This window comes from Tachyglossus aculeatus, chromosome 21, assembly GCF_015852505.1.
Source record: "Tachyglossus aculeatus isolate mTacAcu1 chromosome 21, mTacAcu1.pri, whole genome shotgun sequence".
Lineage (NCBI taxonomy): Eukaryota > Metazoa > Chordata > Mammalia > Monotremata > Tachyglossidae > Tachyglossus > Tachyglossus aculeatus.
Genome location: NC_052086.1, coordinates 71,416,292 through 71,442,462, shown reverse-complemented (window position 1 = coordinate 71,442,462; position 26,171 = coordinate 71,416,292). Strand labels below are relative to the sequence as shown.

The 26,171-nt window shown below is 48.5% G+C and overlaps 1 protein-coding gene across 2 annotated transcripts in view; it reads right to left on the bottom strand.

The window, feature by feature from the left end:
• The window catches only part of PDXDC1 (pyridoxal dependent decarboxylase domain containing 1), a 62,252-nt gene extending 38,883 nt beyond the window's left edge, over positions 1-23,369 (bottom strand). Inside the window, exon 1 of one of the 2 annotated variants that reach the window (XM_038762480.1) lies at positions 23,327-23,369. Coding sequence is in view for 1 of the 2 variants with exons in the window: in XM_038762479.1 (XP_038618407.1) it covers positions 18,690-18,710 (21 nt within the window). In the remaining variant the exon portion in view is untranslated. Of the gene's footprint in view, positions 1-18,689; positions 18,721-23,326 lie in introns of those variants that run through there. The other variant, XM_038762479.1, reaches the window with a different exon arrangement.
• Between the last annotated feature and the right edge of the window lie 2,802 nt (positions 23,370-26,171).

Here is a 26,171-nt window from a genome sequence, read left to right as displayed (position 1 = left end):
CCTAATGCAAACAGCAATACGGTCCTGGCACACTTCTCCGGCAATTTAAATAAACTCATGGTCCAGTCAAATAGCTCTTCTTGATTAAGGCTATCATCTAGATTAGAAATCAGCTCAATGTCAACGGTCTCTATTGGACGCTTACTGTGTGCAGAGCACTGAACTAAGCGCTTGGGAAAGGTCGATGCAACAGAGCTGGTAGATGTGATCTTTGCGCATCTCATCAACTTCTCCCTGCCGATTCATGTCTCCATTGTTTCCAGGAAGTACAAAGCTCTTGCCAGGGGATCTTACTCTTTAGCAGGTTTCATCTATTAATTACACTCCAGATCCTTAATTTGCCCTTCCCCTTTATCCACGTACCTTGTGGTCACCAGCAATTTATGGAGCATCAGTAGAAAACAAACTGGGTTTTATTCATTTGACATCCACACCAAGGTACCCCAGACTCCTTTTCCATTACTGCTGTGAAAAACGCTTGAATGGATTTCTCCTCCGGCCAATTTGGAATGGCAAATCGGTCACACAACTTTCAGCCATGGACTCGCTGCTGCGAGACCGAGTCAAAACAACTCAATTACGTTTGTTGCAATTACATGACGGGGGAAATCTGAACCCACCCATCACCGCTCACGTTTGGTGAGCTTGGTTTTTCTTTTGTATATCTGGTCCGTGTCTTTTTGTTGTCTTGGTATTTTGTTTCACCTCTCCTTGTGTGTCTATCCCTAATCCCCTCTCCCCGTGTATATTTTTAAAGACTGGGGGCCAGGTACTGTGTCTAATTCCCTTCTGTGTAGTGTTTCCCAACATTTAGCCCATAACCAGTGCCTGATAAATACACTTAACACTACTACTACTGCTACTACTATTATCATCTGAACTGTGTAGTTTGAAGAACCACAAAGTAGGATGTTTCACAATTACGGACCCAAAGGAAAAACCAGAACAGAGTTAATTTTGTATTTAAAATGCAGGCCACTACATCTTCTCCTGACTGGTGAACCCAGCCACCGGACTCTCATTTCCCAAATTGTACAGGGGCGACACTCCAAAGACTAAACTTTAAGGATTCAATATCCATTTCCTCGTGGACCTAGATTTCTGGATCACCCTGTACGTGAGGCGCTGAAGATAATTCAATTAGAGCAGCGTCCTTACAGCCTGAACTACTTAGAACGCCACTTCCCTTTTAGCTTAACTGGTTTGCCTTCTTTTTCCAACCAAGTCCTACTTCTGAGATGACCCTCTCTAATTTCTGAAGTGCTGACTTAGAGACCGTTATTATTTGGAACGCCCACCTTCTTTAAGAGTTCAAAAAAATTCAAGAGTTACCTGAGGCCTCTTGAGGGGAAACAAACATGCCCATTCACACCACTCCTCTTTCTTCTCAAATGGTGCCCTAAACAAAGCAGCCTTTCTTAAACTGGCCTTTACTCCCCTCTGCCCTCTCTCCACTCTAAAGAAATAGCCCAGTCTTTCCAAGTCTCGCCAGAGGAGATATCAGGTAGTATCTGGTAAAATATTCGTTCAGTAAACATCACTGGATGAACGACTGAGTTAGAGTATTTATTAACTGTCAGTCAATCGTATTTATTGAGTACTTACTGTGTGCAGAGCACTGTACTGAATATATAACAATGTAACACTTTCCCTGCCTAAAATAAGCTTGCAGTCCAGAGGGCTGTATTAAGAGCTTACTGCATCAAGAGCTTATTGATTATTAAGAGCTTACTGTGTTCAGGGCACCGTACTGAGCACCGAGAAAGAACACGCAAGTGGGAATTCGACTTGGACCCTGTCCCTTGAGGGGCTCGCGATGTGCAGTTCTCCCAACCAGCTGTCTGGAAGGCCACCTCGGGGTCACTAAATGCTGCGCCAATTGTCAGCTGTGTGACTTTGGGCAAGTCACTAACTTCTCCATGCCTCAGTTACCTCATCTGTAAAGTGGGGATGAAGACTGTAAGCCCCCAGTGGGACATGATCACCTTATAACCTCCCCAGCTCTTAGAACAGTGCTTTGCACATAGTAAGTGCTTAATAAATGCCATTATTATTATTATTATTATTCATGCTGCTGTTTCTCCACAGTAAAAGTCATTTTTGACTTTGCTAGAAGTCCTTGGCCATACCTGCCGGTCAGTTCGTCCAGGAGGTGAGGGGAGTGACACTAATCCCCTCAACTCCCCCCTACCCTCCCAGCCCCGCGGTATTATTTCAGTCTCACGTCCGGACTCCAAAGGGGCTCCAGGCACATGCCCCTCCCGGCTTTAGGGCCCAGAACACAAACTCTTAAGAGCAGAACTCAAAAGCACAAGCCCAGCTCTCACAGCGAACCAGAACAGCTACTCAAACGTATACTCACACAACCACACGCCCGTAACATTTACCACTTCTAATAAGAGGAAAAACAGTCAAAATTTTGTGAGAAACTCAAAACTTCGGTACTGCGGACGAGCTCTCCTCTTGCCAACTCACACACTTTCTGCCTCAGATATCTACACAAAACTCATTTCAGGCTCTGCCAGCAGGCCCTGGGCACAGAGACAGTGACGCTGTGTGACTCCACACCTAGGGAGGGATTGGTTTCTTGCTAACAGCGCTAACTGTCTAGCACAACACAGATAACGCCAGAAATGCTTTCAGTCTCTGAATGGGCACACTTGCTGCTACTGATGCTGTCGCAAACGATGAAGAAAACTGAGAAGGACACCCCACCCCCCACCCCGAACCTCCAGGGTCCCCGAACAAGCCTGCGACCTTGGGCAGATGGCCTCAATTTTCATCCTGTTTTTTTCTTTTCCTTTGATTATTTTCGAGACGCAAACACTAGGGTCGTGACCGCCTGCGGCGCTTGCACCCCGGGGATGTGGCTTCCTCTTCCCCGATATTCAGTCCAAATACCACGGGAAAATTGATTCCCTCCCGTTTTCCCCCTCCTTACTGAACGGCTGGGTCATCGCATAGCCTCAGGGGTAGGGCACTGCGTCTGTTGTTCGTCTTTTTATAGCTTTTGGTGGATTTCTTTTTAAAGAATTTGTGATATAAAAGAGGTCGTGTCCATTAATCGATCATCGGTATCTACTGAGCATTTACTATAGGCACAGCACTGGATTAAGCGCTTGGGAGACAACAGTGCAATAAACTCGGTAGCACGATCCCTGCCGGCTTGGAGCTTTGTGCTAAGCACTGTACTAAGCGCCGGTAGAAACAGGACAATCAGGGTGGACAGAGTCCCTGCCCCACATAGGGCTCACAGTCTAAGGGGAAGTGATAATCTTCTGACAGTGATCATTGGTCTGGGCAGATTTCAACGTGTTCCACCACGGAGGCAGGAAGAGCCTGAATGTTCACGTTGTGATGGTACACTTTGAATTACTTGAATAAAGACTACACAATCACTAAGAACCATTTATCATTACAGCATATAATGATATATAGAGTGTGAATTATTAGAGTGAGAAACAGCATGGGGCTGGGAGTCAGGAGAGCTGGGTTCTAATCCAGGCCCAGCCGCTTGCCTGAGTGGCCCTGGACGAGTCATCTAACTTCTCAGTGCCTCCGTTTCCTCATCTATAAAACAGGGATTCAAAACCAGTTCTCTCTCCCCCTTAGGCTCCGAGTCCCATGTGAGACGGGGACTGTGTCCAACCTGATTATCTTGCATCTACCTGAGCACCTAGTACAGTGCTTGATACACAGTAAGCGCTTAGCAACTATTATTATTAGTAGTAGTAACAATGACAATATTCCCAGCTCTACCACTTGCCTGATGTGTGATCTTGGACAAGTCAACTTTGCTGGGCCGCACTTTTATCACCTGTAAAATGGGGACAACAATTTATTCTTGCTCCCTCTTGGGTTGTGAGATCCACGTGGACGGGGACTATGCCTCATCTGATTGTACACAACTACCCCAGTGCTCGACAGAGCGTTTGGCACAGAAAGCACTAATTATGACTATCATTATTATTATTATTGCATAGCTTGCAAAGAAATTTCATGTTTTTCCAGGGGTCCTGGAATGGGTCATAAATTACAACATCAAAGCCTGTGGGAAAACTTAAGGCTACAGTCATGTACGTTTTCTAAATCTTTGTATCGTGAGGAGTGCCTGAACATGTATTTTGGGAGTACATGAACTTTTCTTAAAAAAAGGTTTTGTTCTTGTATTAACACAGATATGAGTGAATGAGGTTGATGAGGGCAATATTGCAATGGTGGGTTCACAAAGTATGTGGAGTTCCTTGAAAGAATAGGGACTTCTAAACAAGATCTTGTTATTAAGAGTTAAGGTAGTAACTCCAAAGGTGATGATAAAGAATCTGGGGAGATTAAGTGGGTTCCAAAGCATTCAGGGCCACAGTCAGGAAGTGAGATCTCCAGGAATAAAACAGCCAATTCCATAAGAATACGGAGAAACAGGAAGTGACCAAATCCCCTAAACCAATATCACTGAGATGGAAAGACTACAGACTGGAGCTTGAATTGCAAAATGTGGATTTTGATTGCATACTTTGTTTATGGAACCAACCCATTTGGATATTATTTCTTGAATCAGCCTTTCTAAACACTGACATAGACCAGAGGCCTTTGACACTGTGGACCACCCCCTTCTCCTGAAAACATTATCTAACTTTGGCTCCTGGTTCTTCTGGCCGCTACCTCTCAGTCGCTTTCACCGACTCCTCCTCCGCCTCCCACCCCCTTACTGTCGGAGTCCCTCGTGGCTCAGTTCTGGGTCCTCTTCCAGTCTCCATCTTCATTCACTCCCACGACTTCAACTACCACCTCCACATGGATGAGTCCCGAGGTTACTCTCCAGCCCTGACCTCTCACCTTCTCTGCAGTCTCACATTTCCTTCCGTTGTCCCGTCAAGAACTTAAAATTGACACCTCCCAAACAGAACTCATCTCCTCACCCAAACCCTGTCCACCCCGACTTTCCTATCATCTAAGATAACACCACCATATCCTCCCTGTCTCGCAAGCCGGTAACCTCGGCATCCTCCTCGACTCCTCTCTCTCATTCAACGTGCCACCGGATCCTGTCGGTTCTACCTTCACATCTCTAGAATCTACCCTTTCCTCTCTATCCAAACTGCTACCACGTTGATCCAAGCATTTATTTCCCACCTTGACTACTGCATCAGCCTCTCTGTTGACCTCCTTGCTTTCAGTCTCCTGCCGCTTCTGTCCACAGTTCACTCTGCTGCCCAGATCATTTTTCTGAAAAACCATTCAGTCTGTAACTCCCCTCCTCGAGAATCTCCGGTGGCCCCTCATTCATTTCTGTATCAACAGAAACTCCTTAACTTCGGCTTTAAGACAATCGGTTCTCTCCCTCTCCGGAGGTTACCCGACCTTGCTAATCTACTACAGATCAGCCTGCACAATTTGCTCCCCAAACTCCAACCTACTCATTGTACCTCAATCTCATCTGTCCCGTTGCCGGCCCCTTGTTCACATCCCACCTTTGGCTTGGAACTTGCTCCCCCTTCCTATCTGTTAGACCACCACTCTCCTCATCTTCCAAGTCCTACTAAAATCCTACTTCCTCCAAGAGACCTTCTCTAACCAACTCATTTCCTCACACTACAGTGTCCCTCCTTCCCCAACACCTGTGCGCTTGGGTCGTTATCATTTAAACACTTTGATACTCCACAGCACTTATGTACATATCCTTATGCTCTGCCATTTATTTTTTTATGGCATTTGTTAAGCCCTTACCACGTGGCAAATGCTGTTCTAAGCACTGGGGTAGATTCGATTTAATTAGGTTGGATACCGTCCCTGGCCCGCCTGGGGCTCACAGACTAAGTGGGAGGGAGAACAGGTGAACTGAGGCACAGAGAAGTTAAGTGATTTGCCCAAGGTCACACAGTGGGCATGTAGTGGAGCTGGGATTAGAACTCGGGTCTTCTGCCTCTCGGGCCCGTGCTCTTTCCACTAGGCCATGCTGCTTCAATGTCTGTCTCCTCCTCTAGACTGAAAGCTCCTTGTGGTTAGGGGGTCACAACTACCTACTCTATTATTATTACGCTTTCCCAAGTGCTTAGGACAGGTCTCCGAACACAGTTAAGTACTCAACTGATTGAGGTCTCAGTTGCCTTCAAACAGGCAGCTGTTGATGCAGTCACAAAATTTAAAACCAGCCTGAGTTGACTACCCACGCCCTTCTTCAGAACCAAAAAACAGATCCCGAAGGGAGCCCTGACAAGACCTTCGGAAATCATCTCATTTCTTCCTTGCAACATGCTTTTTAGAGCGATGGAGAAGAGCATTCCGAGAAGCTGCTGACGCCCGAGAAAGAAGGTTAGGGCTCTTCTGGGGGGCGAATGGGCAGGAGGCACATGGGGCCAGTGGGTGGCTTTAATAAAGAGGACCTGTCCAAAGCGTGAGCCTGCTGTGTGGCCCCTTGGGTAACCATCACCCCTTGGTAACCAGTCCTGTTCTCCCAACGGCTCGGCGGGAACAGCTGCCCATCCACCTGTGCATCCAAAGGAAACATCTTACGTGTGACGTTAAGACACTCAAACGACTCTCCCCACTTTGACCCAGCTCACGCACATCGCTCCTCTGATGCCAACTGCCTCTCTATACCTCAATCTTGTATATCTCCGTTGACCCCTCGCTCGTGTTCTCCCTGGGGCCTGAAACTCCCTCCCCCTTCACATCTGACAGTCCGCCACTCTCCCCACCTTCCAAACCCTCCCAAAAATCACATCTCCTCCAAGAGGCCCCCTTCATCAACTCTGCTCTCGTCTGGGTACCCCTTAAGCTCTTGGACATTTACCCCAGCCCCACGGCCCTTACACAAAAACATTCTTATATTCTACTATTTCCCCTATCCTTAATTGATTTGAAATGTCTCCTCACACCCCCCCTACCATAGATTGTAAGCTTTTTGTAGGCATGGAGTCTACCATCTCCGTTGTATTGGTACTTTCCTCAGCACTCAATACACTACTCTCCACACTGTATAAATATTACTGACAGACTGATTGGAGATACAATCCATTCGCACTGGTACTTGAAGAATTGCCAGAATCATGGGGGAGCTGATAAAAAGTCTCACTCAATTCAAGCTCGACGGCAAACTAAGCAGAGTCAGTCAATAAACGGCATTTAGGTTACGCTGTGGAGAGCCCTGAACTGAGCACTTGGGAGAATATAGCAGACAAGGCAGACACATCATTGCCCCCAAGGAGCTTATGGATTAGAGGAGGAGCTTATGGACTAGAGTGGGTGGACAGCAAAACCCTCACAGACTGCCTCCAAGAGGGTGGAGGCTAGCTGGGTGTGATTACTCCCTGTGAGAAGTCCAAAATGAATTTGGAAGGGAAAGTGGATGGAGTCCAACCACCTCATCTAGAAGCAGAACCAAAATGCATAAAATCAGCACGGCTCATTGAGGACAGGGAACGTGTCTACCAACTCTGCTGTACTGTAGTCTCCCGAGCGCTTAGTACAGTGTTCTGCAAACAGAAATCACTCAATAAATACCGGATGACAAACCTCTCAGGCTCTGAAATCTCCAGTGAGACTACTGAAAGGTGGAATTCAACCGAGGAGACAGATACAGAATGCTCCATGATGTTCAACACTTTTATAAAGGGTATTTACAGGCAGGATGAGCCGAACTGAATTCTTACAACCACGGTGACCTTTAAGTAAAAGAATATACAAGTAGAAAGGCGTCCTCTGGCAAGGGGGCATCCTTTGTTTCAGTTCACCGGAAAAGCTGACCGCCAGTTTAGTTCACTTGAAAAGTATGAGCGAAACCTCATGAGGATATGTGTGAATGACTGGGTTTCCAAACTTAGCTCCCTGACACATTGGAATCCAGACACATTTTTTCCACAGAGATTTCAAAGATAAGGTCCCCATTGCCATCACTTCTCAACTCATCCCCATTTTTCCCATGTGTTTTTTTTTGAGGTTCGTTTTAAGCACTTACTATGTGTCAAGCACTGTTATAAGTACTAAGATTTTTCATACAGGAGAAAAAATAATCAATAGTATTTGTTGGGCACCTACTGTGTGCAGAGCATTATATTAAGTGCTTCAGAAGGTACCATAGTAGAAGAGGCGACTGATCCCTGCCCTTAAGTAGTTCACAGTCGAGCAGGAGAGATTGTCAATTACAGACAGGGGGAAAGTCAAAGAGTATTCAGATCTGGACATAAATGTTTGGGGAGGAGAAGGTGGGGTGGGTATCCATGCACTGAAGTGGCAGTTGGGGGAAGATTGGGAAATGAGAGATTAATCAGGGAAAAGGCCTCCAGAAGGGATTTCCGAAAGGCTTTGAAGGTGGGGAGAGCAGTGGTCTGATGAGATACTATGGGGGCAGGACGTTCTGGGTGGGGGCTGGGGGATGAGAAGCAGCGTGGCTCAGTGGAAAGAGCTCGGGCCTTGGAGTCAGAGGTCATGGGTTCAAATCCCGGCTCCGCTGTTGTGTGACTTTGGGCGAGTCACTTAACTTCCCTGTGCCTCAGTTACCTCATCTGAAAAATGGGGATTAAGATTGTGAGCCCCTCTTGGGACAACCTGATCACCTTGTATCCCCCCAGCGCTTAGAACAGTGCTTTGCACATAGTAAGTGCTTAACAAATACCCTCATTATTATTCATTCAATTTTACTTATTGAGCCCTTACTGTGTGCGGAGCACTGTACCAAGCAGCGTGGCCAAACGGAAAGAGCATGGGCCTGGGATTCAGAGGACCTGGGTTCTAATCCCAGTTCCACCACCTGCCTGCCGTGTAACTTTGGGCAAGTCACTTCACTGCTTTGGGCCTCTGTTTTCTCATCAGTAAAATGGGGATTAAATACCTGTTCTCCCTCCTACTTAGACTGTGAGCCCCATGGGGAACAGGGACTGTGCCTGACTCCGCCCACCAAACTGTACTTCGCACGTAAGCTAATCAGTTTGGACACAGTTCCTGTCCCACACGGGGCTCACAGGCTTTAGTCCCCATTTTACAGATGAGGTAACAGACACGGAGAAGTTGTGATGACCACGTAGTAGTTTACAGTCTAGCAGGAGAGGCTGTCAATTACAGACAGGGGTAAAGTCAGAGTATTCACAGCTGTACCTACCAAGGTCACACATCAGAGCAGTGGAAGAGCCAGGATTAGAACCCAGTTCCCAGGCTCATTCTCCACTCACTAGGCCACACTGCTTCTCAACTTAACTTGTAACTACCGTAGTGCTTGGCACAGGGTAAGTGGCACAGTGAGTAGGCTGGCTTCAGAGGAACCAAGTGTGTGAGCTGGGGAATAATGGGAAGAGAGAGGAAAAAATAGGAGGGAAACAGTTGACAGAGTGCCTTTATAAGGCCAGTAATCGAAAGTTTCTGCTTGATGCAGAGAGAAATGGGCAACAATTGGAGCTTTTGAGGAGTGAGGAGATGTGCACGGGGTAATGTTTCAGAAAAATTACCGGGGCAGTAGGGTGAAGGACTGGAGAGAGGAAAGATAGAAGGCAGGGAAATCAACGCGAACACTGCGAGGGTATTCAAACTGGCAATAACAACCTCCTGAATGAGTGTAGTGAGGGTTGTGAAGGGAGAATCCCGGCTCTACCACTTGCCTGCTGTGTGACCCTGGGCGAGTCACTTAACTTCTCTGTGCCTTAGTTGCCTCATCTAATCAACTGGGGATCGAGACTGTGAATCCCACGTGCGGCATGGATTATGCCCAACCTGATTATCTAGTATCTACCTCCAGTGCTTAGTACCGTGCCTGGCACTTAGAAAGTGCTTAACAAATACCATAAAAACAAAAAAAAATCCACAGGGTTTGGTGACAGACTGAATGTGGAGGTTGAAAGTGTGAGCACTTTGCTCGACTAATGCTAACCACCTCACTATACCTCGATCTCGTCTACCTTGCCACCGACCTCTCACCCACGCCCTTCCTGACCTGGAATGCCCTCCCTCCAAACTGACATCTAATCTACTGCCCTTCAAAACCTTACTGAAGGCACATGTCCTCCGAGAAGCCTTCCCTGACTAGGCCTCCTTTCCTCTTCTCCCACTCTCCTCTGCATCACCCTCTTTATTCATCCCACTCCAAGCCCCACAGCACCTATGTACAAATCTGTAATTTATTTACTTATGTCTGTCTCCTGCTACCTCTAGACAAAGCTCGTTGTGGGCAGGGAATGTGTTTATTGTTATATTGTAATCGCCCAAGTGCTTAGTACAGTGTTCTGCACTCTAAGCACTCAATAAATATGACTAACATGAAGCTTACAGGCTTGAGAGGGTGGTAGTTCCATCAACTGGGATAGGAACCAACTAACATGGGCCCATTAGATGTAGAGATGTTCTGGAGGCAGGAGGAAATGCAATTTTTTTTAATGGTATTTGTTAAGTGTTTACGTTGTGCCAGGCACTGTACTAAGCGCTGGGATAGATGCAAACTAATCTGGTAGGACACAGGCCCAGTCTCACATGGGGCTCACAATCTTAACTCCCATTTTACAGATGTGATAACTGAGGCACAGAAAAATTAAGTGACTTGCCAAAGGTCCCACAGCAGGAGGAAAGACAGAGGAAAAACAGGCGAAGGAGATTGAGAACCAGCTCTCTGTGCTTGAAATGGAAGTTATTTTGATTAGTAAACAGCTGAGTGCTTGCAAGTCTTCAGCTGTAGCACGTTTTGGTGGCATCTTAGAACTGACAGAGCCTGTTCTCATATCTAGCCTTGAAAAATGGAAACGGCACTAACTTGGACACGAGTCCAAGTTGCCTGCTGCGTGATCTTGGCCAAGTCACTAAACTTCCGTGCCTCAGCTTCTCATTTGTTTAAATGGGGATTCAATAACCGTTCTCCCTCCTATCTAGACTATCGGCCCCATGTCGGACAGGGATTGCGCCCAACTTAATTAACCTGTATCTACCCTAGTGCTGGAACAGTGCTTTACACATAGCACTTGAATACCATAATAATAATAATGATAATAATAATACCGACACAAAGTTCTACTCCATCTTTGACTTTGAGACATCTGTATTTTCAAAGGGAAGGCTGGAAATGATTTATGTGCCGTAATTTTCTACAGCAAGGTGTGTTATACGTATGGCATTCTGCTAGATATTTTGGAGAAGCATCGTGGCCGAGTGGAAAGAGCACAGGCTTGGGAGTCAAAGGACCTGGGTTCTACTCTCAGTTCTGCCAATTGCTTCCTGTGTCACTTAACTTCTCTATGCCTCAGTTCTCCTGTTCTCCCTACTTACACTGTGAGCCCCATGTGAGACAGGGATTGTGTCCAACCTAATTAACTCATATCTACCCCAGCGTTTAGAACACTATTTGATGCGTAGTAAACACTTAAATGCCATAAAAAAAACCATGGAGAAGATAGTCCCTCCCCTCAAGGCATTCTTCTGTACCTGCTACACAGGTAAACATTTTATTTTACTTAAGCATTCAATACGTTGAGACTCCACATTTAAAAGACAAAACTGAAGCTGAAAGTGGGAAGAGTGAATTTGTGAATAAACTTTTCTATGTAAAAGACCTAACTTTCCATTTAACCAAAGCACGCTATACACAGTACAAAATTTAAGACTTGTCAGTTCAAGAGCGCAAAAAAATTTTCACCCACCCCTTAAGCGGTCCCCCAATTCCTTTTACAACCAAGAGGCAGATTCAAGCTATGCATCTACTGACACCTCCTATTACTTGTCCAATTCATAACGCTTTTCAAATCTCTTGTGACTTGCAAAACAAGTCTGGATCTAGTACTGTAGTAAAATGAATAATTCTGCAATTTTACATAAAAAAGAAGGGAGGGGTTTGGCACTGACACTCATTTCCCAAATTTGGGTTAATCTCCTTTTGCAGCAGTGGCCATATACTGGCCCTCCTATCTCTCCGGCCGCTCCTTCTCCTTCTCCTTTGCGGGTTCCTCCTCTGTCTCCCACCCCCTGGATGTGGGAGTCACTCAGGGCTCATTTGTAGGTCTCCTCCTAGCCTCCATCTATACTCACTCCCTTGGAGAACTCATCTGCTCCCACGGCTTCAACTACCACCTCTTTGCAGATGATTCCCAAATCTCCAGCTCCATCCCGGATCTCTCTCCTTCTCTGCAGTCTCGCATTTCCTCCCGCCTTCAAGACATCTCTTCTTGAATGTCCTGCCGACACCCCAAACTGAACGTGTCCAAAACATACTGTGAGCACACTGTTGGGTAGGGTCTGTCTCTATATGTTGCCAACTTGTACTTCCCAAGCGCTTAGTCCAGTGCTCTGCACACAGTAAGCGCTCAATAAGCACGACTGATTCATTGATTGATCTTCCCACCCAAGCCCTCTACTCCCCATGACTTTCCCACCCCTATAGAGAACATTACCATCCTCTCCGTCTCACAACCGGTAACCTTAGCGTTCTTCTAGACTCCTTTTTCTCTTTCAACCAGCGTGTCCAGTCAGTCGGTGGTGTTTTTTTTTTGAGCGCATACTAGGTGCAGGGCACGATACGGAGTGCTTGGGTACATCAGAGTTGGTAGATACGATTCCTGCCCACAAAGAGAGGTCGGTTCTACCCTTACAAAATGCCTAGCCTCCGCCCCTCCAAGCGGTCCAAGCACTTATCCCATCTCGCCTCGATTACTGCATCGGCCTCCTCACTGACCTCTCTGCCTCCGGCCTCTCTAGTAAATGCTTCACTCTTCTGCCCAGATCGTCTCTCTAAAAAAAAAAAATCATTCTGTGCACTTTTCCCCCCTCCTCAAATGGCTCCAAAGGTTGTGCGTCCATCTCTCCATCAAACGGGAACTCTTTACCATCAGCTTTTAAGGCACTCCATCAACTCTCCCCCCTCCTACCTCAGCTCGCCGCTGTCCTATCTCAACCCCCCCCAGCACACTGGGCTCCTCTAAAGTCAATCTACTCACTGAAACTCAATTTCATCTCCCCGCCGACGCCTTGCCCGCGTCCCCCCTCCCCACCTTGAAAAACCTTACAAAAATCCTCTCTCCTCCAAGATACCTTACCTGACTAACCCCTCATTTCGCCACCCTATTCACGCCTTCTGCATCTTCTATGCACTTGGATGCCCCCCGTCCTCAAACGCTCAGTCTTAACCTCGGCCATCCCCCACCTGTAATTTTTTTAAATGTCCACAGCCTGAAAACTCCTCGAGGATGGGGATAGGGCCTATCGGCTGTTATACTGTACTCTCCCAAGTGCTCGGTTCAATGCTCTGAGCACACAAGATGCTCAATATACACCAGTGATGATTGATTACATCTGACACCGCGGGTAGGAAGGGAAAATGAGAAGCAGCATGGCCTAGCGGATAGAGCCTGGGCCTGGGAATCAGAAGTTCACGGCTTCTACTCCCGGCTCTGCCATTTGTCTACCGGGTGACCTTGGGCAAGTCACTAAACTTCCCTGGGCCTCAGTTTCCCCATCTGCAAAACGAGGATCGAGACTGTGAGCCCCACGTGGGACGGGAACTGTATCCACCCCAGTGCTTAGTACAGCGACTGACCCACGGTCGGGGCTTAACAAATATCACAATAATAACTATTATTATCATTAAAATGGAAACAGTGTGAAACCCACTTATCTTTGAGGCATTGCTTGGGTCTCCCCACTTCCTGGCCCGAGCCGGCCGAGCGGTTTGGGCGCCTCATCCATTAATTCAATCGCATTTATTGAGGGCTTACTGTGCGCAGGGCACTGTACTAAGCGTTTGGGAGAGGACAATACAGCAATAAAGACTCACAATCCCTGCCCACACCGAGCTCACGGTCTAGAGGAAGGGAGACAGACAACAACAGAAATGAGCAAAATGACAGCAAGGACATAAATCCTGCGGGGGTTGGAGCCCAAGGAAGCAGCGTGGTTTAGTGGTAAGAGCCCAGGCTTGGGAGTGGGAGGGTGTGGGTTCTAATCCTGCTTCACCACTTTGTATCTAGAAAAGAAACATGGTCTAGATGACAGAGCATGGGGCCAGGAGTCAGGAGGTCATGGGTTCAAATCCCGGCTCCGCCACTTGTCTGCTGTGTGACCTCAGGCAAGTCACTTCACTTCCCTGGGCCTCAGCTCCCTCCTCTGTCAAATGGGGATGAAGACTGTGAGCCCCACGTGGGACACCCTGATCACCCTGTATCCCCCCCGGGCGCTTAGAACAGTGCTTTGCACATAATAAGCCGCTTAACAAATAGCATCATTATTATCATTATTATTTTTCAAATGAAGTAACTGAAACCCAGAGAAGTGACGCGGCGCTTGGAACCGTCCTTTGCACATAGAGAAGCGGCGTGGCTCAGTGGAAAGAGCCCGGGCTTGGGAGTCACAGGTCCTGGGTTCAAATTCCGGCTCCGCCGATTGTCAGCTGTGTGACTTTGGGCAAGTCACTTCACTTCTCTGGGCCTCAGTTCTCTCCTCCGTCAAATGGGGATGAAGGCTGTGAGCCCCACGTGGGACAACCTGATCACCTCGTATCCCCCCCGGGGCTTAGAACAGTGCTCGGCACATAGTAAGCGCTTAAGAAATACCATCATTGTTATTATTATAGTAAGAGCTTAATAAATGCCAACATTATCACCATCATTATTATTAGTCAATACGAGGGAATGAATAAAGGAGTGAATATCTGTGGCCAAACTGCGCTTCCCCAGCGCTTAGGGCAGTGCTGTGCACACAGCGGGCGCTCGGTCAGGAGGAGGGAGGGAATGACTGACTGCCTGTCTCCATGTTTCGCGTCGTCTGTCTCCCCCTTCTAGACTGTGAGTCCGTTGTTGGGTAGGGACCGTCTCTAGATGTCGCCGACTTGGACTTCCCAGGCGCTCAGTACAGTGCTCTGCACACAACGGGCGCTCAATAAATACGACGGAATGAATGAACGTTGTCTGTCTCCCCCTTCCAGACTGTGAGCCCGCTGTTGGGGAGGGACCGTCTCTCTATGTTGCCGACTTGTCCTTCCCAAGCACTTAGTCCAGTGCTCCGCACACAGTAGGCGCTCAATATGACTGAATGAATGAATTGTACTTCCCAAGCGCTTAGTCCAGTGCTCTGCGCACAGTAGGCGCTCAATACGACTGACTGAATTGTACTTCTCAAGCGCTCAGTCCAGTGCTCCGCACACAGTAGGCACTCAATATGACTGAATGAATGAACTGTCCTTCCCAAACGCTCAGTCCAGTGTTCTGCACACAGTAGGCGCTCAATAAATACGACTGACTGAATGAATTGTCCTTCCCAAGCGCTCAGTCCAGGGCTCCGCACACAGTAGGCGCTCACTAAATACGACTGACTGAATGAATGAATTGTCCTTCCCAAGCGCTCACTCCAGGGCTCCGCACAGAGGAGGCGCTCAATAAATACGACTGAATGAATAAATGAACTGTCCTTCCCGAGCGCTCAGTCCAGGGCTCCGCACGCAGTAGGCACTCAATAAATACGACTGAATGAATGAATGAATTGCACTTCTCAAGCGCTCAGTCCAGCGCTCTGCACACAGTAGGCACTCACTAAATACGACCGAATGAATGAATGAATTGTCTTTCCCAAGTGCTCAGTCCAGCGCTCCGCACACAGTAGGCACTCAATAAATAGGGTTGAATGAATGAATGAATTGTACTTCCCAAGAGCTCAGTCCAGGGCTCCACACAGAGTAGGCGCTCAATAAATACGACTGAATAAATGAATTGTACTTCTCAAGCGCTCAGTCCAGCACTCCGCACACAGTAGGCGCTCAATAAATAGGGTTGAATGAATGAATGAATTGTACTTCCCAAGAGCTCAGTCCAGGGCTCCACACAGAGTAGGCGCTCAATAAATACGACTGAATGAATAAATGAATTGTACTTCTCAAGCGCTCAGTCCAGCGCTCCGCACACAGTAGGCGCTCAATAAATACGACTGAATGAATGAATTGTACTTCTCAAGCACTCAGTCCAGTGCTCTGCACACAGTAGGCGCTCAACAAATACGACTGAATAAATGAATGAACTGTCCTTCCCAAGCGCTCAGTCCAGTGCTACGCACACAGTAGGCACTCAATAAATACGACTGAATGAATGAATTCTACTTCTCAAGCGCTCAGTCCAGTGCTCCGCACACAGTAGGCACTCAACAAATACGACTGAATGAATGAATTGTCCTTCCCAAGCACTCACTCCAGGGCTCTGCACAGAGGAGGCGCTCAATAAATACGACTGAATGAATAAATGAACTGTCCTTCCCGAGCGCTCAGTCCAGGGCTCCGCACGCAGTAGGCACTCAATAAATACGACTGAATGAATGAATGAATTGTACTTCTCAAGCGCTCAGTCCAGCGCTCTGCACACAGTAGGCGCTCACTAAATACGACGGAATGAATGAATGAATTGTCCTTCCCAAGTGCTCAGTCCAGGGCCCTGCACACAGTAGGTGCTCAACAAATACGACTGAATGAATGATACTTCCCAAGCGCTCAGTCCAGTGCTCCGCACACAGTAGGCGCTCAATAAATACGACTGACTGAATGAACAAATGAATTGTCCTTCCCAAACGCTCAGTCCAGTGCTCTGCATACAGTAGGTGCTCAATAAATACGACAGAATGAATGAATGAATTGTCCTTCCCAAGCGCTCAGTCCAGTGCTCCGCACACAGTAGGCGTTCAATAAAAACGACTGAATGAATGAATGAATTATCCTTCCCAAGAGCTCAGTCCAGGGCTCTGCACAGTAGGCGCTCAATAAATACGACTGAATGAATAAATGAACTGTCCTTCCCAAGCGCTCAGTCCAGGGCTCCGCACACAGTAGGCACTCAATAAATACGACTGAATGAATGAATGAATTGTACTTCTCAAGCGCTCAGTCCAGCGCTCTGCACACAGTAGTTGCTCAATAAATATGACGGAATAAATGAATGAACTGTCCTTCCCAAGCGCTCAGTCCAGTGCTCCGCACACAGTAGGCGCTCAATAAATACGACTGAATGAATGAACCGTACTTCTCAAGCGCTCAGTCCAGCGCTCTGCACACAGTAGTTGCTCAATAAATACGACTGAATGAATGAATGAATTGTCCATCCCAAGCGCTCAGTCCAGGGCTCCGCACACAGTAGGTGCTCAATAAATACGACTGACTGAATGAATGAACTGTCCTTCCCAAGCGCTCAGTCCAGTGCTCCGCACACAGTAGGCGCTCAATAAATACGACTGAATGAATGAATTGTCCTTCCCAAGCGCTCAGTCCAGTGCTCCGCACACAGTAGGCGCTCACTAAATACGACAGAATGAATGAATGAATTGTCCTTCCCAAGCGCTCAGTCCAGGGCTCCGCACACAGTAGGCGCTCAATAAATACGACTGAATGAATGAATTGTCCTTCCCAAGCGCTCAGTCCAGTACTCCACACACAGTAGGCGCTCAATAAATACGACTGAATGAATGAATTGTACTCCTCAAGCGCTCAGTCCAGCGCTCTGCACACAGTAGTCGCTCAACAAATACGACTGAATGAATGAATGAATGACACTTCCCAAGCGCTCAGTCCAGTGCTCCGCACACAGTAGGTGCTCAATAAATACAACTGACTGAATGAATGAACTGTCCTTCCCAAGCGCTCAGTCCAGTGCTCCGCACACAGTAGGCGCTCACTAAATACGACAGAATGAATGAATGAATTGTCCTTCCCAAGCGCTCAGTCCAGCGCTCTGCACACAGTAGTTGCTCAACAAATACGACGGAATGAATGAATGAATTGTCCTTCCCAAGCGCTCAGTCCAGTGCTCCGCACACAGTAGGCGCTCAATAAATACGACTGAATGAATGAATTGTCCTTCCCAAGCGCTCAGTCCAGTACTCCACACACAGTAGGCGCTCAATAAATACGACTGAATGAATGAATTGTACTCCTCAAGCGCTCAGTCCAGCGCTCTGCACACAGTAGTTGCTCAACAAATACGACGGAATGAATGAATGAATTGTCCTTCCCAAGCGCTCAGTCCAGTGCTCCGAACACAGTAGGCGCTCAATAAATACGACTGAATGAATGAATTGTCCTTCCCAAGCGCTCAGTCCAGTACTCCACACACAGTAGGTGCTCAATAAATACGACTGACTGAATGAATGAACTGTCCTTCCCAAGCGCTCAGTCCAGTGTTCTGCACACAGCAGGCGCTCAATAAATACGACTGAATGAATGAATGAATGACACTTCCCAAGCGCTCAGTCCAGTGCTCCGCACACAGTAGGCGCTCAATAAATACGACTGAATGAATGAATGAATTGTCCTTCCCAAGCGCTCAGTCCAGTGCTCCGCACACCTTAGGCGCTCAATAAATACGACTGACTGAGTTGTCCTTCTCAAGCGCTCAGTCCACTGCCCTGCACACCGTAGGCGCTCAATCAATACGACTGAATGAATGATACTTCCCAAGCGCTCAGTCCAGTGCTCCGCACACAGTAGGCGCTCAATAAATAGGATTGAATGAATGAATGTTGCACGTCTCTCTCCCCGTTGCCGGCGCTTAGTCCAGTGCCCCGCCCGTGGTGGGCGCTCAGTAAATACGACTGAATGAATGAATGATTGCGTGAGGGAAGGAGCGCGGCCGGGCCAGCCGCCGTTTTCCCGGCATTCCCGGTTTTCCCCGGGGCAACGGGAGGGAACGGCGGCGCGACCGTCCGTTGGGGCGGGGGGAGGGGGAGAGAGGGAGAGGGAGGAGGAGGATCCCACCGACCTTCTCCTCAGAGGCCGCCATGACGGGGGAACGGGGACCGCCGCCGCCACGACGCCCCGTCCACGCTGGCAGCGCTGACGTCGTCCGGGAGACGCCGGGCCGGCGCATGCGCAGACGGACGGACACACACGGGCCGGGGCATGCGCAGACGGGCGGTCACGGGGCGGGGCATGCGCAGACGGACGGACGCGGGGCGGGGCCGAGGGCGGGGCATGCGCGGATGGACGGGCACGGGCAGGGGGCAAGGGCGGGGCATGCGCAGACGGATGGACACGGGGCGGGGCCGAGGGCGGGGCATGCGCGGACGGACGGACACGGGCGGGGCGAGGGCGGGGCATGCGCAGATGGACGGGCACGGGGCGGGGCCGAGGGCGGGGCATGCGCAGATGGACGGGCACGGGCCGGGGTTGGGGGCGGGGCATGCGCAGACGGACGGACACGGGCCGAGGGCGAGGGCGGGGCATGCGCAGACGGACGGACACGGGGAGGGGCGAGGGCGGGGCATGCGCAGATGGACGGACACGGGGCGGGGCCGAGGGCGGGGCACGCGCAGACGGACGACTACGGGGCGGGGCCGAGGGCCGGGGTCGGGGCATGCGCAGACGGACGGACACGGGGCGAGGGCGGGGCATGCGCAGACGGATGGACAAGGGCCGGGGGAGAGGGCGGGGCATGCGCAGACGGACGGACACGGGCCGGAGGCCGGGGGGTGGGGCATGCGCAGATGGACGGACACGGGGCGGGGGCGAGGGCGGGGCATGCGCAGACGGACGGACACGGGGAGGGGGCGAGGACGGGGCATGCGCAGATGGACGGACACGGGCCGGGGGCGAGGGCGGGGCACGCGCAGACGGACGAACACGAGGCGGGGCCGAGGGCCGGGGGCGGGGCATGCGCAGGCGGACGGACAGAAGGCGGGGGCCGAGGGCGGGGCATGCGCGGACGGACAGGGGGCGGGGCACTCATTCATTCACTCAATCGTATTTATTGAGCGCTTACTGTGTGCAGAGCACCGTACTAAGCGCTTGGGAAGTACAAGTCGACAACAGATAGAGACGGTCCCTACCCAACAACGGGCTCACAGTCTAGAAGGGGGAGACAGAGAACAAAATGAAACATATTGACCAAATAAAATGAATAGAATAAATATGTACAAATAAAATTAATAAATAAATAGGGGGCGGGGCATGCGCTGACGGACGACCACGGGGCGGGGGGGCAAGGCCGGCGCCGGGGGCGGGGCATGCGCAGACCGACGGACAGGAGGCGGGGCATGCGCAGAAGGACGGCCACGGGGAGGGGGCGGAGCCTGCGCAGACTGACGACAGGGGCAGGGGGGCGGGGCCTATGGCGGGGCAAGCGCAGACGGACGACCACAGGGCGGGGGCCAGGGGCGGGGCATGCGCAGAAGGACGGCCACGGGGCGGGGGCGGAGCCTGCGCAGACAGACAGCAGGGGCATGGGGCGGGGCATGCGCAGACGGACGGCCACGGGGCGGGGGGGGCACGGGGAGGGGGGCGGAGCATGCGCAGACCGACGAGCACGGGGCGCGAGGGGAGCATGCGCAGACGGACGGGCTGGGGGCGTGGCCAGTCTCAAGGGCGGAGCCTGCGTATCTGATTCATTCATTCATTCATTCATTCAGTTGTATTTATTGAGCGCCTCCTGTGTGCAGAGCACTGTACTAAGCGCTTGGGAAGTCCAAGTTGGCAACATAGAGAGACGGTCCCTACCCAACAGCGGGCTCACAGTCTAGGAGGGGGAGACATCTTCTTCTTGAATAGTAATCGTAATAATTACTATTGCACATTATTAATAATTACTATAATTATCCCAGCCTTCTAGACTGTGAGCCCGCTGTTGGGTAGGGATCGTCTCTCTATGTTGCAAACTGACACACTAATCATCTTCTTGAATAGTAATTGTAATAATTACTATTGCACATTATTAATAATTATTATTATCCCAGTCTTCTAGACTGTGAGCCCGCTGTTGGGTAGGGACCGTCTCTCTATGTTGCAAGCTGACGCGCTAATCATCTTCTTCTTGAATAGTAATTGTAATAATTACTATTACACATTATTAATAATTATTATAATTATCCCAGCCTTCTAGACTGTGAGCCTGCTGTTGGGTAGGGACCGTCTCTCTATGTTGCAAGCTGCCGCACTGATCATCTTCTTGAATAGTAATCGTAATAATTACTATTGCACATTATTAATAATTATTATTATCCCAGCTTTCTAGACTGTGAGCCCGCTGTTGGGTAGGGACCGTCTCTCTATGTTGCAAGCTGACGCGCTAATCATCTTCTTCTTGAATAGTAATTGTAATAATTACTATTACACATTATTAATAATTATTATAATTATCCCAGCCTTCTAGACTGTGAGCCTGCTGTTGGGTAGGGACCGTCTCTCTATGTTGCAAGCTGCCGCACTGATCATCTTCTTGAATAGTAATCGTAATAATTACTATTGCACATTATTAATAATTATTATTATCCCAGCCTTCTAGACTGTGAGCCCGCTGTTGGGTAGGGACCGTCTCTCTATGTTGCAAACTGACACACTAATCATCTTCTTGAATAGTAATTGTAATAATTACTATTGCACATTATTAATAATTATTATTATCCCAGCCTTCTAGACTGTGAGCCTGCTGTTGGGTAGGGACCGTCTCTCTATGTTGCAAGCTGCCGCGCTAATCGTCTTCTTGAATAATAATTGTAATAATTACTATTACACATTATTAATAATTATTATTATCCCAGCCTTCTAGACTGTGAGCCCGCTGTTGGGTAGGGACCGTCTCTCTATGTTGCAAGTTGCCGCGCCCATCATCTTCTTGAATAGTAATCGTAATAATTACTATTGCACATTATTGATAATTACTATTATCCCAGCCTTCTAGACTGTGAGCCCGCTGTTGGGTAGGGACCGTCTCTCTATGTTGCAAGCTTCCACGCCGATCATCTTCTCTAATCGTAATAATTACTATTACACATTATTAATAATTATTATTAACACAGCCTTCTAGACTGTGAGCCCGCTGTTGGGTAGGGACCGTCTCTCTATGTTGCAAGCTGACACGCCGATCATCTTCTTGAATAGTAATCCTAATAATTACTATTGCACATCATCATCATCATCAATCGTATTTATTGAGCACTTACTGTGTGCAGAGCACTGTACTAAGCGCTTGGGAAGTCCAAGTTGGCAACATAGAGAGAGGGTCCCTACCCAACAGTGGGCTCACAGTCTAAAAGGGGGAGACAGAGAAGAAAACCAAACATACCAGCAAAATAAAATAAATAGAATAGATATGTACAAGTAAAATAAATAAATAGAGTAATAAATCTGTACAAACATATATACATATATATACAGGTGCTGTGGGGAAGGGACAGAGGTAAGATGATGGGGTGGAAAGGGGGACGAGGGGGAGAGGAAGGAAGGGCTCAATCCCAGCCTTCTAGACTGTGAGCCCGCTGTTGGGTAGGGACCGTCTCTCTATGTTGCCAACTTGTACATCCCAAGCGCTTAGTACAGTGCTCTGCACACAGTAAGCGCTCAACGGTTCAGTGTAAAGAGCCCGGGCTTTGGAGTCAGAGCTCATGGGTTCAAATCCCGGCTCTGCCAATTGTCAGCTGTATGACTTTGGGCAAGCCGCTTAACTTCCCTGGGCCTCAGTTCCCTCATCTGTAAAATGGGGATTAAGACTGTGAGCCCCCCGTGGGACAACCTGATCACCTTGTAACTTCCCCAGTGCTTAGAAAAGTGCTTTGCAATCAATCAATCGTATTTATTGGGCGCTTACTGTGTGCAGAGCACTGTACTAAGCGCTTGGGAAGTCCAAGTTGGCAACATATAGAGACAGTCCCTACCCAACAGTGGGCTCACAGTCTATTATTATTAAATATGACTGAGTGAATCAATGAATGAATTATATCTGTGAAGGCATGCCGCGTGTCAAGCACCGTACTAAGCGCTGGGGTATATGCAAGATAAATAGGTTGGACACAGTCCATGTCACACACGGGGCTCCCAATCTAAGTAGGAGGGAGAACACGTACTGAATCCCCCTTTTGCAGATGGGAAAATTGAGGCACCAAGAGGTCATGTTGACGCAGCGTGGCTCAGTGGAAAGAGCCCGGGTTTTGGAGTCGGAGGTCATGGGTTCAAATCCCGGCTCCGCCACTTGTCAGCTGTGCGACTTTGGGCAAGTCACTTAACTCCTCTGTGCCTCAGTGCCCTCACCTGTAAAATGGGGATGAAGACTGTGAGCCCCCCGTGGGACATCCTGATCACCTTGCAACCTCCCCAGCGCTTAGAACAGTGCTTCGCACATAGTAAGCGCTTAATCAATGCTATTATTATTATTATTATTAGATTAAATTTGTAATCCAAGCCCCGTGACTTTTTCACGGGGGCTAGTGGTTTTTTCCATTAGGTTACACCGCAGCATCGCCTCTATACACATCGCCATCCCACTTCACAGGAGCTTTCACTGTCTACCCATCACCATCTCCATTAAGCAGAAGCTCCTTACCATTCAATTCATTCAGTCGTATTTATTGAGCGCTTACTGTGTGCAGAGCACTGTACTAAGCGCTTGGAACTGTACTAAGCACTTACCACTAGCTTGAGTACTGTCCATCAGCATTCCCGCTTGGCCATATCGACCTCCATGTGGGACGTGGACTGGGTCCAACCTGATTATCTTGTAGCTAACCCCGCGCTTAGTACAGCGCCTGGCACATAGTAGGCAATTAACAAATACTATTTTTTAAAAAAACCTCACTTCACCTGAGCTCTCTGAAACACTGTTTGCTCCTCCGACCAAGATCACCATTTAATTGAACTTCACTCTCTACTCTTCTGCCTTTAAGAGAAGCAGCGTGGCTCAGCGGAAAGAGCCCGGGCTTTGGAGTCAGAGGTCACGGGTTCAAATCCCTGTTCTGCCAACTGGCAGCTTTGTGACTGTGGGCAAGTCACTTAACTTCTCCGGGCCTCAGTTGCCTCATCTGGAAAATGGGGATTAAAACCGTGAGCCCCCCGTGGGACAAGCTGATCACCTTGTAACCTCCCCAGCGCTTAGAACAGTGCTTTGCACATAGTAAGCGCTTAACAAATACTATCATTATTATTAATAACTCCTTGCCCACCCTGTACTAGGCTGGCTCTACCACCCCTTCCAAATGCACCAGAATAATAATAATAATGATGGCATTTGTTAAGCGCTTACTATGTGCAAAGCACTGTTCTAAGCGCTGGGGGGGAAACAAGGTAATCAGTTTGCCCCACGTGGGGCTCACAGTCTTAATCCCCATTTTACAGATGAGGTAACTGAGGCTCAGAGAAGTTAAGTGACTTGCCCAAGGTCACACAGCAGACATGTGGGGGAGCAGGGATTCGAACCCATGACCTCTGACTCCAAAGCCCGGGCTCTTTCCATTGAGCCATGCTGCTTCTCAGAACACAGTTTTACCTATCTTCAAAACCTTCCTTAAATCCCACCTCCTACAGGAAGCCTTCCCCAAATAATAATAATAATAATAATAATAATAATAATAATGGCATTTGTTAAGCGCTTACTATGTGCAAAGCACTATTCTAAGAGCTGGGGGGATACAAGGTGATCATGTTGTCCCTCGTGGGGCTCACAGTCTTAATCCCCATTTTACAGATGAGGGAACTGAGGCTCAGAGAAGTTAAGTGACTTGCCCAAGGTCGCACAGCCGACATGTGGTGGAGCTGGGATTCGAACCCATGACCTCTGACTCCAAAGCCCGGGCTCTTTCCACTGAGCCGCGCTGCTTCTCCAAATAATCCATAACACCCTAGTCACGCCAAATCCAACACCCGGCCTCACCACTTTCCTTTCTTCATCATCATCATCATCACCAGTGGTATTTATTGAGCGTTTACTATATGGAGAGCACTCAGAAATCCTACTACTATCAAAATGTAGGAAGAAGCAGTGTGGCCCAGTGGATAGAGCGCAGGCCTGGCAATCAGAAGGACCTGGGATTCATTCATTCATTCAGTCGTACTTATTGAGCGCTTAATGTGTGCAGAGCACGCCTGGCTCTGAAACTTGTCTGCTGTGTGACCTTGGGCAAATCACTGCACTTCTCTGGGCCTCAGTTTCCTCATCCGTAAAATGGGAATTAAGAATCTGAGCCCGGCGTGGGACAGGGACTGTGTCCAACCTGAAATAATAATAATAATAATAATAATAATAATAATAATAATAATAATAATGGCATTTGTTAAGCGCTTACTATGTGCAAAGCACTGTTCTAAGCGCCGGATAGGTTACAAGGTGATCAGGTTGTCCCATGGGGGGCTCACAGTCTTAATCCCCATTTTCCAGATGAGGGAACTGAGGCCCAGAGAAGTCAAGTGACTTGCCCAAAGTCACCCAGCTGACAACTGGAGGAGCAGGGATTTGAACCCACGACCTCTGACTCCAAAGCCCGGGCTCTTTCCATTAGAGCCATGCTTCAAGCGCTTAGTACAGTGTTCTGCACACAGTAAGCGCTCAATAAATACGACTGAATGAATGAATTATCTTGTATTTACCCAAGTGCTTAGAAAAGTGCCTGGCACATAGTAAGCGCTTAACAAATACCACAGTTATTATTATCTGTGAGAAGCAGCGTGGCTCAGAGGAAAGAGCCCGGGCTTGGGAGTCAGAGGTCGTGGGTTCTAATCCTGACTCCGCCACTTGTCAGCTGTGTGACTTTGGGCAAGTCACTTCACTTCTCTGGGCCTCAGTTAACTCATCTATAAAATGTTGATTAAGATTATGAGCCCCACGTGGGGCAATCTGATAACCTTGTATCTATCCCAGCGCTTAGAACAGTGGTCGGCACATAGGAAGAGCTTAACAAATACCACCGTTATTATTATCATTATTATTATAATAATTGGCATGGATCTTATTTGCCTAATCAATCAACCAATGGTATTTAGTGAGCGCCTACTGTGTGAAGAATTTGGGGAGTAGACTAGGAGGAAGTAATTTAGGGATTTAAGTTATATATGCAAGCGCTTGAGAGGTGAGTTTGAGTATTTAAGTGCTTAGGTGGTCAAGAAGTGCTGAAATGGCGGTTGGAGAAATAAAGCAGGGAGATTAGAAATCAATAGAGGAAGGTCTCCTGGAGGAGAAGCTGTTATGTGTTCTCCGTTCTAAAAAATATGATGGCTTCTTTAATCGCTTCCCATTGCTCGGGAATATTAAGGCAACAGGCAAGTATGACCTGAGTTAGAGAAATAAAGTAGGGAGATTAGAAATCAATAGAGGAAGGCCTCCTGGAGGAGAAGCTATGATGTGTTCTCCATTTTTTAAAGTTATGATGGATTCTTCATTCGCTCCTCATTGCTGATATTAATGCAACGTGCATGAATGGGCTGATTATCGCCTGAGGGCCCCAGGCAGAACTTTGTACTGATGGGGATGTTTAACTGACGATGG